We start from the raw sequence: 17,560 nt of genomic DNA, 5'->3' as shown, positions 1-17,560 counted from the left end.
TTTAAAATTGAATAAATAAATAAAAATTAATATTCCTAGCTTTCGATTGGTCTCAAGTGAGGGGTTAGGGTCATAGTAAAATTGTCGGTGATCAACAGCGGGCTGTTCCTGGAGGAGGTGCGATCTATAATGGGCGTGCCGCCGTGGATGGTGGGCGTGGACTCGCGGCGCACGCGCACGCTGCACCACGGCGCCTGCGTGCAGGTGCTGCTGCACTTCGCCGGGCCCGACGCCAACCGCCTCGAGCTAGACTTCACTAGGTATTGGCACCGGCTAATTTACCTCTTCCTCATCACGCAGTTCTAGCAGTGCGGGAGTGGTCGTACGGAGTAGTCACACGGCCTGTTCCGCAAGGACTCTTACTTGACCAGTCCAGTGTACAGTTGAGTGACCTTGCCATATAGTCGTCTTTCTTTCTCATGACCTACTCAAAATATACAACCGTCGTTAATTAGCATATTAGTTAATTTTTATTCCCGTGCCTAAACCAGTCAATGAGATTGAATCAGATGGAACGATACTGTTACTATTTATTCAAAACTTTTAATAATGAAAAATAAAAAGTATGTAACACAGCGGTGGTTATTAAATATTCGATGTTTTTTCGTGGAGATTTATTATTATATTTATCATTATTATATTTTTCTATTTATTTATTCACTTTTTTTACAAACTATAAAGACGAGCTTAATGCCTCCAAGCATTTCCATCAGTCGAGCCGAGGTGGTACGGAGACAATCCGCGGGCAGGTGACCAATTGTTATATAAAAGTGGTTATACAAACGTATGGTATCTATATAAATTCTATGCTTGTTATTATTACATATATAGTTACTTACAAACATATACTTAATTAGGAGGATATTATATGATATATAGATATTTATATATATACTACGCCATGTACATAATACGTTATTAGATACACCAATACCTCGCTTTGCGTCGTTTCGTTTTGCGTTGTTTTCGAAGTTGCGTCGCTACTTAATTAGCACTAATTTTCACTGTGCGTCGTTAGATTTTCGAGGGTGCATTGTTTTGGGTTCAAGTCTTTATTTTTTTTTAAATAATTTTCTTTTTTTCCAAAAGATGGCAACACTTGTTTCTAATTGCGCCATGCCATCAAAACTCGGAAATTCCATTTCTAACTAAAAACAACGCAATTTGAATACAGTATTATTTTTACTTTGTTTTGCTAATTTTAGAGTTCAGTTTCAATTACGTAGTGTATTGTAAAGTATTGTGTTGTGCTTTTTTAAAAGAGAATAACAAATTTATATACGTTTTTACGTGTTGTTTCTTGTTACAAAAAAGGTAAATATTATTCCAATTTATTTATTGGCAGAGTTGTATTATTTTTGTTTTTTAAATGTTTACTTTGTTCAATTTTCTTTTCTAAAAAGTACTATTTTCGTGACCCTGAAACCTGTCTTCGATCTTTACATGGTTTGCTATAGAAAATCTTAATTCATTTGCGGCGTTTCAATTTGCGTCGTGTTTTTTTGGAACGTTACCACGACGCAAAGTGATGTATTGGTGTAGTTATGACGATTTTTGCGCCAACAGGTTACGACCCTTCTTTTTAAAGTCAATTCTTTTTAAAACAATGTCACGTCATGTGCGCCACCACTGCCTCACGCGTTACAGGATGAAATAGTATCATGGGAAACCATGACAACCGGTATATGACAATATAAAATATATACTGCCATTATATATTATAAAGCAATTATTATAATAGTTTACCAAAAAAATCCAGATTAATTTATGTGATTTTTTTGTTCATAATTACTACATTGTTAGAAATTAGATATATTTCTCCTTGCTTAAGAAGTTTAATTTTTAGGTCAAATTGTATCATCAAATAAAATATTTATGAGTTTTAAATCAAAAATTCAACACACGTTTTGATCAACTATTGAACGCGTTTACTTTTTTGGACAAATTTAGATTTTAAACAAAGGAAAGGAATGTCTGAGATATATCGTGGATTTTTCGTGGATTCTTTATTATATACACTACTCGGATCCGCGAAGGATCTGTAAACTTTTTGAAGATGAAGTTTAGGTGTTACGTGTTTATATATATCATATAAGATGTAAATTATGTCGCATAAATACTATGTTATTAAAATGTCTTATTGTTTTGGGCAGACTACTAGCGTCCGGGCGCTTGGACTCGCCCAGCATCTTCATCCCGGGCTACGTGAACAGCAAGCGCAAGCGCACCACATCGTACCGCCAGTGCGGAGTCACCGACCCCAATGACAGGAAACGTAAGTTTGGTTTTTTTTTCATCCAGAGCACCGGACACAGCCCTCCGAATATGCCGCCCCCATTAAGTTTGAATATGAGGCTCATCTTTTTTTGGGATCAAAAGAAAAATCTCGGACAAATATCTGGCATTCAGTCATAAGATGCATTTATCAATACAAGTGGTTTCAGTCATAAGTTACACGATTTAAGTTAGCGTAAGAAGCGTCTTGTAAAAACCTCTAGATTTCATAACGGAACTCAAATAAAATGTTAGGTTTCCTACAATAATTGGGTATTTTTTATTTTATTTTAAATGAGAACTATAAAGCACCCGAGGAACAATTCGATGTTGCTTCATCAATATCGTCATTTGAGCCGCAGGAGGTCCACAGTTGGACACAGGCCTCTGCGCAGACTTGCAAAAGGAGCGGCGGGAAGCGCGTCTTCCGATGACTTTAACAAGAACCTGTTTGCTTATAACAACGCTGTAGTTTTGTATATTTTAGCTTTACAATGTCCGTGTCCTTTGCGCAGGGAGCTCGTTCTTCGGGTCGCAGGCGGTCGCGGCGCGCGCGGCGTGGCCCGCTCTGCTCTGGTCCGCATTCATTGTGAAGCAACTTCTTGTGTAGACTGAAAAATGTTATTGTAAATTAAAATTGTCAAATTAAATATCACTTTGTTACAAACTGTTTTATCTTATACCCTCGTCATGTTCTATCTTATTCCGTGTAAACACGCTTGGAAAACCTTAAAAAAAACACACAAATTGAAACGTATTGAGTATTTCATTTTGATTACACCATCCAAGTGAAATACCGGTTTGTTATTTTTACTCCTTGAAGTAGTTCGGAAGGGGTGAGGATGAGGAGAGCGGAGTTGCTGTGGCGTGGTAACCTAATGAAGTAAGGAACATTCCTCGCCGGCGTTTAACTTTGCACAACAGAGATGGAGTCATGAAGAAATAGACCTCTCTGGAGAAGATGCTCCAGCGTAACACAGCGCTGTCAAACCGCATAAGCGGCCGATAGGGTTATAAGATGACCATTTTTGATGGTCGAGTTGTGCACGGTATCAGCACAACCTTCCTTGGAAAAAAGGGAGAAATTTTTCTCCCCGGGCAGGAACCTTTGAGGCTGCGTGAACACGTTTCCGGAGAATATAAGAAAAAAAATTCTTTTCTGTTTAAACATATTATATAAGAATATTCAAAGTAAATATTTAGAGTTCCAAAAATACCAGTAGGAAGCGGCCTGCCTTTATTGTTTTGGAACAACTTTAAAAAGGCCGTCTATTCACGTTGTGAGTGATATTATCCTTGGCAAGAATCGAGCCGACATCTCCGCGCTTCAGCTGATCTTCACGGAGTGATCCAGGTGTATTCGTTGCAGCTTCAAATACCTACGTATTCGTATAAGCTCCATTTCTACGACAATCAAGATTAAACACGTGTACGTACGTTATATTTAATAAACCAGTGGTGACAGATTTTTCGGCGCTAGGCACTGTCGGTTTATGTATGATATATTTGCTGACGCCGTGTGATGTTACAGGTGGCATAAAGGACGCGCCATCTCTGTCGCGCGGGCGCGGCGCGGCGCCGATCGAAGCTTGCACTACGGCACGATGTGCACTCTGCAGCGCACGGGCGTGGTCGCCACGTGGAATATGAACATTGTAGTCTTTCAACATCGACTTTGGTTTTTTAATGAAGATAAAACAAATAATTATATTAAATCAATTTAACTATTAATTATATTTGAAAGAATAAGCTTTGGCAATTGTATTGTTGGATATTTTGCTACCATAACTGCACACATAGATATAGAGTCTGTTATCAAAATTTTCATTCGTCATCATTTCTACGTCCACCTACATTTTCAATCGAACCTTTTGTAAGCGGCGCGCATTGAGCATTGTCCGGTGCCCCTAACGACACAATCTGTTCACTTCGGGGGTGGACGTTCAACGCTGCGCTTACCAGCTCGTGTTTAACTCAAGAAGTCTAAAGCCATAGAGGATATCTCAGTGGCCCGACCAATGCAACTGAAATTTCTTATTTCGCTATTTTGTTTACTCTCGTTCGTCTACGGCAGAGTTCCCCAAACTTTTTTGTGTCGTAGACCCCTTGCCATGTTTTTCCGTGTTGGGTAGACCCCCTACTTACCTGATATTGATTTCCTGTAAATTTCTAACTGTAGTGAAGTTTAATGTTAAAAACTTAAAGATAAAATACATGTTAATTTATACATTTATTAATTGAATTTAAATTAAAATTACTCAAAATAAAATTTTGTATCTGTTATGTAAAATGTACGTAACATTAAATAAACATAAAATAAACTATAAATAAAATAACATAAGCAATAAGTCGATATTTTTAGTGAGAAGGATGAACATGACGCTTTAATTATAAATTAAGAACATTTGGTGTCAATTTTGTATGGGTTAATCTTAAATCTCCTCGGCTAATCCACTATCATGGACCCCCATTTTCATTTCATGGACGCCCAAATTTTTTTTCGCTGACGTAGACCCCTTGCAGGTTGTCATAGACCCCTAGGGGTCGATATAGACCACTTTGGGAATCACTGGTCTACGGATTTATTCTTATTATTTTTAGCTGATGAACGTCCGCTCAAGGCCTAGCCGCAAAGATCGTCACCGTTATAAGGGGCGACGACAACCTTCGCCCATCATTCCTATGTTTTGCTCGTGGGGTGGCGAGTGATACGGTGGAAAGAAATAAAACTGTATCGAATAAGGTACTTAATAAACTCTGCACAAAATAAATTGTTAATTAATAATAAGAAATAGAAAAAGAAATGTGTAATAAAGAATTAATAAAGTAAAATAAATGTGTAAATAAAGATAAATTAAATGTAAGATAAAATTAAAGAATAAAAATAAATGAAATGTACCTAGCCACCTTAGAGTAAGAATATGATGGAAGAAAGGCGAGAAAAGAAAGAAGGTATAAAAGAGCAAAACGAAAGATATTGTGCAGGACAAAAGTAAAGAATGAAAGATATTGTGACGCGTGAAAGAGAGTGTATTAATAAAGAAAAGAATGAAAAAAAAGATTATTGAACAATAAAGTCCCTAATCCCCAAAAGTTAGGGGTACGAGAGGCCCCCAATAGCGGGGGCCATAAAAAAAAAGATTGCCACGACACAAACCCTGCGACTTACGGCGACCCTAGCTGTGTATAACCACTTCATTATCAAATCGATCTCGTAGAGAACTTCTGAGAATGACCTTCTCCATGACTTGCTAAGCTTCATTTCGTTTCCAGTATAGTTTTAATAAAATGCGGATTATATTATTATGATGTCGATCGATACGATGATTTTAACTTTAAAGACAAAAATCTATTGTTGCCAAAAAAAAAAATTAAGTGGCCTCATAAGAGATCAATTTGTCAGCGAATTATGTGGCATGTCATTTTTCTTCTTCTTGAAGTGCCTCTCCAACTAGTGGAGGTTGGCTATCAGCTTCCTGCTCTCTTCCTTATTTTTGGTTCTGCGTAATAGCTCAGCAGCGCTGGCGATTCCGGTCCACTCTCTAATGTTACGATAATGGCATGTCAAAAAGTTATGCAACGGGGTAATTTAGTTTGCAATTTGTTAAATGACAATAAGAAAAAATCTGAAAAGAGTTATGTCTTGTTTTAATTTTGTACGCACTGCATTATATTTTTCTCCCACTTTAATTAACTTGTTTGTAAGTATATCACTAATAGTTCATTCTCTTATCATCACCGTTGCAGACGATGGTAGGCTGTCCTTCAAGATCCAGGAAGACAGAAATTCAATTTTTGTGATATGTAATTATTGTTTTAGATCGAGTATTACCTAATAAAACGTCGATAAGTCAGTACTACGTCTGAGGCTATTGACTAGCGCCATCTAGTTTGGTTTTAGAGAAACTGTGATAAAAGAATTCTATGTATTTAGAAATCATCATCATTTACGCCAAAGCACGTCTACTGCTGGGCATAGGCCTCGCCTATAGATTGCAAATGGGACGGAAGCGGCCCGCGTTTCGCTTCTTCCGATGACTTGAACGATGTCGCTTGTTTATTTATGGGCAGACGTCCCACGCTGCGCTTGTCAATCCGTGCTGTCCATTTCAGAGCCTTAAGGCTCTTGCGATCATTTGTTCTGCGCGCTATGTGGACTATCCACTTTTATTTATTACTAGCTGTGACCCGTGACTTCGTTCTCGTATAATTCGCAAAAAAGTTTACTTAGTTTTTTTTTTTCATTTTAATTATATGAGCCGAGCATGAATTTCACAATTCACATAAATTATTTTATTACAACTCTAACTGTCATTATTCGTTCGCTCTTTTCGTTTCAATTCATATCAGTATGATCTGTCAAGGACAGTATATGAAATTCATTGCAATGACAGTGGCGTCATCTGTGAAAAAATTAGTCATATCAACTAAGAAATCTTCGTTGACACATGTGCAACAACTTTGCTAAAGATCATCCCATGAGCTAAATATAGTTAACGATTCTATTAGGACATACAGACAAACATTCATTTTTATATATCATCAATTTCTTATAATAAAAGTTTATAAGAGCGCCAATATTCGTCAAAAACTGTGCATACAGTTTGTCGACGTTATATGTATTTGTTTTTTTTATTTCATTTATATATATGGAAAATAAATAAAAATATTGCAAATTTGTACAAACCTTCAATAAATAGGTATATCAGTAACTGTAGTTATATATAACGCATAGCAATAATTAATTTAATGTAAGTGTTTCTGCTGTTTTTATTCTACATCAAATATAAAATGTATAAAAAGTTTTAACCGTGATCGATCTTCACTCGCATTGTGCGAGTACATCTTTATTAAAATGACATATGTATATGCAACATAAACGCTAACAATCAACGTTCAATACCTTCGATGCACGTAAACACTTTGGCAAACTGGCAAACTCTTTGGCAGCCGTCAGCTTTGTAGAGAAAGGGCAGCTGTAGATATACAAGCTAATTATTCATTTCTCTAGGTTTCACGAAATTGGTAACTCATTTGTAAACCACTGTAAACTGCAATACAAGAAACCGCCTTATAAAGTCTTTGTCTTACAATGTATTAAAATAAAAATGTTATTAATGTATGTTACACTATATTTAATAGAGCTTAGGTATTAATTGCACATTATAGATATTTGTGAAAGTGACACAAATGAAATATCTGCAATGTTTATTGTAGGTTTTTCTCAAATCATTTTGCATTTAGGAGCCTCTTAGTTTTATCCTAAAGAGAGAACCTAAATTGAATTTCAGTTTTCTTTTACAAATCGAACTTTCCAGGCATTCAATAAACGATCAATATTATTAATTATAGTTGGATTATAACATAAATTAATGAATAAAAAGATTTCTCTTGTATGTAAAAGCCGGTAGACGCAGGGTGGGGTTGCCCTCCACTATTTGGACCGACATTATCAAAGTTCTGGGGAAGTCAGTGCACGCGGGCAGCGCAGGACTGCTCGTTGGGGCATATGTCCTGCAGTAGGCGTCTATCGGCTGATATGAATGAACGAAAAAAAAATTAAAATTGATGTATTTGTATACTATAGATATTAATACGTCTGTAAGATCCTATTTTTGCTTTACGGTATGAACACGAGGAACGAATGCTCATCGATGCCTTCAAAATGTTGCGCCGCATAAAAATATTTTCTGTAATCGTAGACTCGGCACCGGTGTCTTCATTCTAATTTAAATTATTAAAATAATATAATCCTCACTTATTCTCCCCGAGAACACCCGCAGGGAGGCGTGGGACGCACCTGAATATAAATATATATATCCAGTATACTGCGTAGAACTTTGGAAAGATCTATAAGATCTGAGAGTCATCAAATATTTGAACTTATCGCATGTGTAATATAACTCAAAATTCATTTACAAGGATCTCATCCAGAACATTCGATATTATTGATTCACGCGCCCCCGCAACCAAGGGGGAGGCGTGGGTTGCGCCTGTAAATGAATATACATCTCTAGAATATAACATTCAGCGTATTAAAGGTTCCAGAAGATCTTGGATCCAATAAATAATTGATCTTATTGCATATGTACTATGATTCAAAGTATGTTTACAACAAACTTGTCCAGAGGTCATTCGATGTTATTGATTCTGTACAACAAAAAGGAAGGCGTGGGTTGCTACTGAAAATATATATACAATATTTTTTTACATAGTGAAATGCGACAAGCTGATAATTTCTGGTAATATAAAGTCTGCAGGGACAGATTACAATGTCATCCGATAGTCGCCCTCTGCAAGGCTTCGGCCTTCCCAAAGGTCGTCGCAATGAACGGTCTTGCGCTCTCCGCGCCTAGCGACTTGCCGCGACTTTACCTATGTCGTTGGTCCATTTACTAGCGAACCTACTCTCGCGGCGTCTACCATCTCGTGGTACAATCTCTTGTAAAAACCTAGAATTTTTTCCTTTAAAACAAAAAAAAAAACCGAGTAAAAAAAACATAGGAGAGGAACATGTATAAATCAGACCGTTTAAAACATGTGCGGTCTAGACATTCTAGCAGTCATCTGTAAAGACATGATTTTTTTGAGTGAAGAGTCTTGATAGCCGTGACCTGGTCACACACTATGAACCCACATGAAACCCCTCAATGAGTCTTGGAGAGGATTTTGGTCTGAATATCTCTGAATAGGAATAAGAATATCCGTAAAGGAACGATAGTAACCGACATAGCCCAGCAGATTGGAAAGTAGAAGTAGCTGCGGGTAGGTACGCAGTGGTAGCGCGTAGAACAAACAAACGTTGGGGCCTTAGGTTCCTCTAGTGGAGACCACGAACTGGGAAGTGCAGCGAAAGACGTTAACCTAAAAGGCAGATAGATGTCTTTGTCGATGTCGTCGGAAAACCCTGGATACAGCTGGATGCAGTGGTAGCAGGACATCTATGCCCAACAGTGGACTTCTTACGAATCGGTGATGATGGCTAAAGCACCGGGTGGAAACCATTGCCTTATGCTACCACCGAATCCTCCAGTTACTAATACAATTTAAAATCAACATAGTCAACAACCAAGACCCTGTCATGTTTTATAGGAGGGCCTTTTTCCAGCAGGTTGGTCATGATGATGTTACCGCTTTTTGCGCAACAGCAAAGCGTAAGTGGAAGGCTATAAGTCTGGATCAGCCTTCCCAATGGAAACGGAGTCGTTGATATTTAGGAGTGTCGATATTCAACTTAGAAAGAGCTGGAACTTGTGAGTTCTCGCTCCCTTTGTCGACTAGACCCCTTTTTTTTTCTTTTGGCCCCCGCTATTGGGAGCCTCTCGTACCGACTATCTGGTGTGGGACAGGGGCTTTTGTTTTCGTTTATTTAATTTTTCACAATCTTTTTTTTTATTTTCGCTCTCTTCCTTTATGCATCTTATGTTCTTTCATTCGGTGTTCATTTCACATTTCTTCTTTCATTCTCTTTCGCTCTTTGACCTTCCATTCCTCTTTCATTATACAATAGTATTTTATTTATTTTATTTCTGTTATTTACATACTTTTGTTTTACATTTATTTCACTTAAGCTGTATAATTCTATTTATTTACAATTTACTAAAACTTACCATTATTACTTATTTTCTATTTACATTTTTATTAATATTATTTAGCTTTGGTTTTTTGAGTTGCTTTTTTAATTATTTCTTTACAGTAAGAGAGGAAGTCATATTTTGTCAATTTTTCTTTTATCAGGGAGGCTATGGTTTCCTCCGTGATTTTTACGCCAGACCGGCACTCGAAGTCGAGCCGGAGTCCCCCGAATGCGGGACACTGGGTCACAAGGTGGATCATGGTCTGGTCCACGCCCGGTTCACAGAAGAACGAGGGGTCCTCCTTGAGCTTGAACCTGTGGAGGTACTCAGAGAACCCTCCGTGCCCCGTGAAGAGCTGGGCCGAGACCGCGTCCACCTCGATACTGCGGAGCACGCGGTCGGCTGAAATGGCGTCCGGGAAAAATGTCCTCGTTACTGAAGCCGTCGTTCCTTCCATATACCTCCTGTTCCATTCGTCGAGCGACTCCTTTCTTTCACTCTGAACGCTAAAGGATGGAGGGTGTCAGATCTCGCGACAGTTTCGAGGGCGTACCGCGAGTCGCTCACTATGGCGTATGCCTGCGCAGACCCGCTGGCCGCGTACCCCGTTGCTTCCGCTAGAGCCAGCAGTTCTGCCTGGTATACGGTGCAGAAGTTGCCCAACTTGAGTTTCTTTGTGTGCAACTCTGCGGCGTCCCGCATGACGCAGAACGCCGCACCCACCTTGTCCTCTATGCGGCTGCCGTCGGTATAAATTACCAGATCGGCTGCCGCGGTTGCACGACTAGACCTCTGGAGCCGGTGGCAACTGGTAGAGTTGCAGATACGCGGAGGCATTCCCGTATACCTGCTATTTATGGATGATGGAGGACCGTCACTAGAAGAATCTTAATCGGGTCAGTCAGTTCAATTCCGATATAAGTCTCCGCAGAGGGCCAGCTTCGTCATTTCAGCTCATAGACATCCACTGCAAGGCATAGGCCCCTTCTATTCAATTCCATATAAGTAACGCAGTATGAATTATATGAGATTGTATCCTGGGAATCGAACCCTCGACCTACAATCGCAAATCTTGGTCGGCTGAGCTGTACCGCACCCTGAGCAGTTTTAAGGTGCAGTATGCAAAGACATTGCGTTCTCTAAAGAAACAAAAAAATGGATTTTATCGAATATCCTTGACCTGACTCTTTTTAAATTTGCCTTATCTCTACCTTATGTCAGTAATGGCTATTCACGTATGTGACAAATAATATCAGATGTGCAAGCAACGGGACCGCCTCTGTTGGAAATATCTTCCCCCAAAATAATTTTTACGAACCTTTTGTTACCTAAACAAATTTTGTAACAAAGAAATAATTCAATCCAGAATGTTCCCCGGGCAATACAGCTATATTGATTAATGTCCTCACCTAGGGGGACCACCACGCGGGGAGGCGTGGGCTGCACCTGAAATTAAATACACATCTCCTGCGTATAGCTTTTCGAAAGTTCTAGAAATTCTAAGAGCTATTAAATATTTAAACTTATTGCATACGTCCTATGACTCAAAATGCGTTTACTCTAAACTATCCAGAGGTCATTCGAAGTTATTGATTTATGTGTCCCCACAGCCGTCGGAGAGATGAGGGTGCATCAACAAATAACAATATATATCTAGGATATGCATCCTGCGCAATGGTGACCTAGGTCATCGAAAATTCTGGAAGGTCTAGATAAATACACTTAAGTGTATATTCTATTCCGAATGCTATACGATTCAAAACGATTTTGAACTTCCTGAGATGAATTTGTTCAAAATTAAATTTTATGTGGACAGGTATACGGTTCAAAATGACCAAGAAAATTTTCAAGCGACCGTCGCTTCGGAAACCGGGGAGGTTCGATGCTATCGATTAATATCTCCCCGTAGCGAACGGGGAGATGAGGGGTGTATCACGAAATAAAATTATATCTAGAATATAGACTGCACTGTATTGTCTAGGTTTTGGAATGTTCTAGAAACAACGCGACGTTTGAATGCGATGCCTGTTGCGGAGGCTGCACGGTTCAAAATTAATTTTCGTATGGCGAGGGAGGTCGCGAACGCATGCGCGACCCCGGGGTCGATGTGCAGGGTTTATAAGGCCGCCGCGGCCGGGCTCAGTCTCATACGGCATGCATCTGGCGGCGGTCACGCTACTGGCGGCATGGCTCCTGCGACTGTGCCGGGGCAACCTGGAGGGGCCCTTCCTGTTCTTCGGGCCTAAATCGCTGGAGCGCTACCGGCGCACGGCGCTGAAGTACTTGGAGCAGGATGACTTGATGAAGATCTACGCGGAGCCGGCGGCCATCGTCGTCTTCAACAACCAGGATGCGGTGCCGCTGGCCAGCGGATACTTCCCGCGTCTGCGCAAGATGCTGGAGGGGCAGAGCATGTTGGTGCTACCGCAAGACTTCCTCGACGTGCACCCGGACTACGTCAGCAACGATACCCAGGTAGATTACCGCACGCTCTTACACACAAACGCCCATTAAATATTACAATAATGTTAATTTAAAAAAAAGGTTTCTCATGGACAATCAAAAAATCTTTAAGGATTCGCCTAAATCATAATCTGCTAGTTATTTGTGGCGCAATATCTTTTGTTTCGTCGTGTCCTCGGCGAGGGGGCGGAGGGGACGTTGTCCATCAGGGTCAATAGTGGCCGCACCCTTTTCACTTGGCGCATGCGCCAATCGATACGGAGCGCTACGTAATAGCTCCGCAGAATCCTCTGTTTGTGTGAAGATTGGTATAAAGTAATACTTGACCTACTAACTATAACCCATCTGTTACGTTTCATTAACATATTACTACTACTTTTACCTTAGATTATCTTTTAATCAATACCTTCTGTCATGTCGGGCCACGCCTTGTTCTCTCCGCGCATGCGTCGATTTTAATTCGGCGCAGATGCGCTAGTTTAGTATCGATCAATTGTACCCAACTGTTACATTTGCTGAATATATTATTATAGATTTCTTTAGATTGTCTTGTAAGTTAATATTGGTTCAATGAAGATATCTGTCAGTTCGGGCCACGCCTTGTTCTCTCCGCGCATGCGTCGATTTTAATTCGGCGCAGATGCGCTAGTTCAGTATCGATCAATTGTACCCAACTGTTACATTTGCTGAATATATTATTATAGATTTCTTTAGATTGTCTTGTAAGTTAATATTAGTTCAATGAAGATATCTGTCAGTTCGGGCCACGCCTTGTTCTCTCCGCGCATGCGTCGATTTTACTTCGGCGCAGATGCGCTAGTTCAGTATCGATCAATTGTACCCAACTGTTACATTTGCTGAATATATTATTATAGATTTCTTTAGATTGTCTTGTAAGTTAATATTGGTTCAATGAAGATATCTGTCAGTTCGGGCCACGCCTTGTTCTCTCCGCGCATGCGTCGATTTTACTTCGGCGCAGATGCGCTAGTTCAGTATCGATCAATTGTACCCAACTGTTACATTTGCTGAATATATTATTATAGATTTCTTTAGATTGTCTTGTAAGTTAATATTGGTTCAATGAAGATATCTGTCAGTTCGGGCCACGCCTTGTTCTCTCCGCGCATGCGTCGATTTTACTTCGGCGCAGTTGCGCTAGTTCAGTATCGATCAATTGTACCCAACTGTTACATTTGCTGAATATATTATTGCAGGTTTCTGTAGATTGTCTTGTAAGTTAATATAGACTAGAACAAGATATCTGTCAGTTCTGGCCACACCTTGTTCTCTCTGCGCATGCGTTGATTCTACTTCTGCGCAGTTGCGCGTATTCGATATCGATCAATTGTACCCAACTGTTACATTTACTGAATTTATTATTGCAAATTACTGTAGATTGTCTTGTGACTTAATATAGGCTCAAACAAGATGTCTGTCATGTCGGGCCACGCCTTGTTCTCTGTGCGCATGCGTTGATTTTACTTCGGCGCGGATGCGCTAAGTTGATATACCTATATACTACTTTCCCTGAATGTATTACTGCTACTTCTTCAGTACATTCTATTGTAAATTGAGAGAGACTTAAAAGTTAGGAATCGGTGCGAACACACTCGTTTCCGCGCATAAGTCGATTTTGTACCAGTGGCGTAAGGCTTCGTAAACATCCATCAACTGAACAACAGTTTTTACAAACTTTTTGAATGAATGATAAAAGGTGCGGCTCAGAACACTTTGCCAACGCGGTGATGACTTTCAATATTTTTATCACAATTGGTTTGTTGCAGGTGCTAACGCTGCAGGGGCCGTGGTCGGAGCGGGACGCGCAGATGACGGAGACCTTCGCTCGGCTGCAGGACGTCTACGGGCCGGGCCGCATTCTGGGAGTTCTGGGTAACGGATCGCAGACGGTACCATGGAATTGTTTCTTCCAGTTCCTTCGACCGTCTACTGCTCGGCGAATGCGATTATTAGATCGGTTTGCGCTTGCGAATGCAGATTTCAAAATACTGCATTTCATTTGAAAAGTCAAACTTTCGCGGACATTTATCCACCTGTTGAGCACTAAAACCGACTGAGAAATAAATATTTATAAATTCTGTAGGCTGTAGCGCTATAGCCTGCGCACGATTTGCGGAACAAGCGCTGGTGGTAATCAGTTTTAACAGTTTTATTCAATTCCGTAGGAACTTCGGTATCGCAAAGCCAGCAAGCGGACTACGTGGACGGAGAGTGGACGCGGGTAAAGCGCGAGGCTACGGAAGAACCCATACCCACGCAAACGTCGCCCGCGGATGAGGAACGATCGGCGAAGGCATTGGTCAAATATGCTCTGTACAACGCTACGGGTACGGCCGCTGCCACTAATGTATATTCTTCTTAGTCATATGAAGCTAGGAGAGCAGTCGTGATCATGGGGTCGTTGTGCGGCATTAGTCACAATCGCCCACCATTTCGTTCTCTCCGAGACATTTCGAAGGTCTTGATTGAGATGCGGAGGAGATTTGACTCATTTTGTCCGCACTGTCGCAAATTTTTACTTGATCCACGATGCCCATCACAAGTTTCTTCAACACCGAATTTCTAACGAATCAAAGCGCTTTCGTTCTTCCTCGTTAATACGTTTTTATACATTTATATATCTTAAAGCAACATTGGAAATAAGGTTTTTTATGAGTCGACTGCCACTGCTGCTCAGATAGAGTACTACTATTTTACTAGGTTGTGTCAGTATGTGTTTTTCTCGTACCATTAACCATTTGGCTGACGATGGTGATCATGTTAACAGGACCGCCAGGGAAAGCCGCGTTGCTGTACTCGTCTGGTTGGCCAGAGCTGCAGTGGCCAGACGGCACGGTCACCGTCCTTGATACCCCAATTGGCGAGCCCACCATAAAACCCACCCGTCTGTACACCATACTAGTGGTGCGTTTCGCCGACGGCGACAACACTCGGGATAAGGTATGTCTCAAATATGTTCGAGAAACCGTTAATTCATATTGTTATCTACGGAGTTTAACTCACAGTGATCGCTTGGGTATGTGATGGAGAGAGTGACAGAAAATCGGGGTTCAATGCTTGTTAAATTATGTAATTTTATATTGTTAAAAAAAATTCATAGTCCTGTTAAATTTCTTTCGTCTTGAATAAAGAATTTACTAATTTGAATTTGAACATCGTTTCCAGATCACGTTGGAGTTCAGCTTCAAGCAATCGGCTGGTTGGTGGACGGCGGCGGGGGTGGAGGTGCGTCGCGGGCGCGGGGCGGGGGTGGGCCTGCTGCCCCCCGCACCGCCCGCCGCGCCCGCCGCCGTGCTCGGTCGCGCTTACCGCTGCCCACAGCCGCTCGTCTATGCCGCAGAGAACGCGACCCTCACCTTCCCCGACATACTGGTGAGTGAGCCTTCTATGACCATATACACTGCACATCACAGAATATTATATAAAATTTGAAGAGGCCCACAGAGGCAGTCGGCGGGGCACAACGCGAATTAGGCTTACAATTCATTTACCTGGAGAGTTAGGTGTTGCGCTCTTGCTTGGGGCACTAACTATAAATTTGTACCGCCATCTGAGACGGTGAAGGTAAATACGGTAAATAGGTAAATAGGACCCACGGTCAGGTACTGTCCCTATTGGTGTGACCAACCTGTCGGTAACTTACGGCCAGTATAAACAAAATATATACGATAAGGTCAGTAAGGGTCTTGTACAATTTCGATATGAGGCATCGATTTGAATTATTCGTGTCTATTTCCAGATGCAACCATTCATGGAGAGCAGCCAAAAGTTTGCAGACGCCTTTGACTGTATCGGTTTCACCACGGTTCCTATCTGGTATGTTAACCTAATCCAGAGTCCTGTCTAACTTGCTGAAAAAACATCAGAGGCATTTCAACTTCATAAATTTCCCAGGTCGGGGCTGATGGTGTCATTCATCATGGTGGCGGGGCTGGCGGTGTCCATCTGCATGATCATGGACATCAAAGGCATGGACCGCTTCGAGAACAGCCGCAGCAAGCAGCTCACTATTACCGTCAGCGAGTGAACGCGGAAGGATTGAACCGTTCTTAGGTCGCCGTTACCTATATCTTGCGATACAATAAATACATGTCACAGAAGGTAGCGGACGGCGGCGGGAGCGTAGAGTTCGTCTCCCGCGCGGGAAGGTAACGCGGGTGCCGTGTGGCAACGGCGTAAGAATTTTGCCACCCCATCTCTTCCCGTGGGTGTCGTAAAAGGCGACTAAGGGACCTCGGGGTTTTCCCATCCGGTAGGGCGGGTCCGTGCCGGGCCGCGCGCGGCTCGAGGCCCGCAGGCGGCAGCAGGCTGCGCGCCGGGCGCGCCAGCTGCAGTGCTTTTGCATTCAGCAGCTCCGTGAGCGGCGGCGGCGCGCCGTCGCGTGCGGGCGGCGAGGGGGCACGCGCGCGGCTCCGACACGGACCCGCCCTACGAAACCCCGATCCCGTGCTGTTCTGGGATTTCAAAGAATGCAACAGCCGCCTTTCTTCCCGGCGTGTCGTAAAAAGCGACTGAGGGAGTGCATAAAGGCTGGAATCCGAGGGCTCACCGCAACCGGATTTTGTTCCATCAAAGCCTTTATTAGGTTAAGGTTAGGTTAACGCTAGGTTAAGTGAGATGCGGTCCTGGAAGACCATGCCTTCCACGACTTCGTCTCGACTAAAGAGAATATTACGTATTGCACTTGCCGCTACCATGGCGTCGTGGCCGCCTGGAGGATTTGCCCGTAGTTTGTGTAAATTTTCCCGCGAGCCGGAGTTAGTCATTACGCCGCGGCTGCTCTGACCGGCGGCGTTTTGTCCGGTTCGTGAGAAAGTGCCTTAAATCCTTCAGGCGACACCAGGCCCCTGTGCAGATTTGCCATTTTTTGTTTCTTTTAGTTAGTCTTAAGAATGGTTGTAAATAGCGAATGTGAAAATAAACCAATATGAACCCTGCGAGCGTTTCATTGTCAGCGCGCGTATATGTCCGCCCCACGTCGTGCACCGGCTGCACTGGACGAATCTCCCACTTTACTTGTTTACTCACATTAATCCCTCACTTTGTATATTTATATTAGTCAATTGTGTGCGCCTAGAGAAGGAATACAAGAGAAAGGGTTGAAGAAGTCTTGATCATTGATGGTGACATTTAACAAGTAGTTTTTTTTATTTCTTTATTAGAAAAGCTAAAATTGCAAATATGTCTACAGATAGCGAGAGTTATTAGTTTTGTCACCTGCAGAC

The 17,560-nt window shown here is 41.7% G+C and overlaps 1 protein-coding gene across 2 annotated transcripts in view; it reads left to right on the top strand.

Moving 5' to 3' along the window:
* The window catches only part of Rsod (Related to Sod), a 30,516-nt gene extending 13,255 nt beyond the window's left edge, over positions 1-17,261 (top strand). The window contains exons 15-23 of one of the 2 annotated variants that reach the window (XM_068769320.1): positions 99-260; positions 2,154-2,275; positions 12,061-12,326; positions 14,102-14,207; positions 14,501-14,662; positions 15,103-15,275; positions 15,501-15,707; positions 16,075-16,151; positions 16,230-17,261. In XM_068769320.1, coding sequence (XP_068625421.1) covers positions 99-260; positions 2,154-2,275; positions 12,061-12,326; positions 14,102-14,207; positions 14,501-14,662; positions 15,103-15,275; positions 15,501-15,707; positions 16,075-16,151; positions 16,230-16,362 — 1,408 coding nt within the window. In that variant the 3' untranslated portion in view covers positions 16,363-17,261. Of the gene's footprint in view, positions 1-98; positions 261-2,153; positions 2,276-2,789; positions 2,885-12,060; positions 12,327-14,101; positions 14,208-14,500; positions 14,663-15,102; positions 15,276-15,500; positions 15,708-16,074; positions 16,152-16,229 lie in introns of those variants that run through there. The other variant, XM_068769319.1, reaches the window with a different exon arrangement.
* Positions 17,262-17,560: the final 299 nt, after the last annotated feature.

Source organism: Battus philenor, unplaced genomic scaffold (assembly GCF_028537555.1).
Source record: "Battus philenor isolate CCGP_79_NKW_IND1 unplaced genomic scaffold, ilBatPhil1.0.hap1 SCAF_28, whole genome shotgun sequence".
NCBI lineage: Eukaryota > Metazoa > Arthropoda > Insecta > Lepidoptera > Papilionidae > Battus > Battus philenor.
Note: the sequence above shows the minus strand (reverse complement) of the source record. Positions and strands in the feature narration are given on the sequence as shown.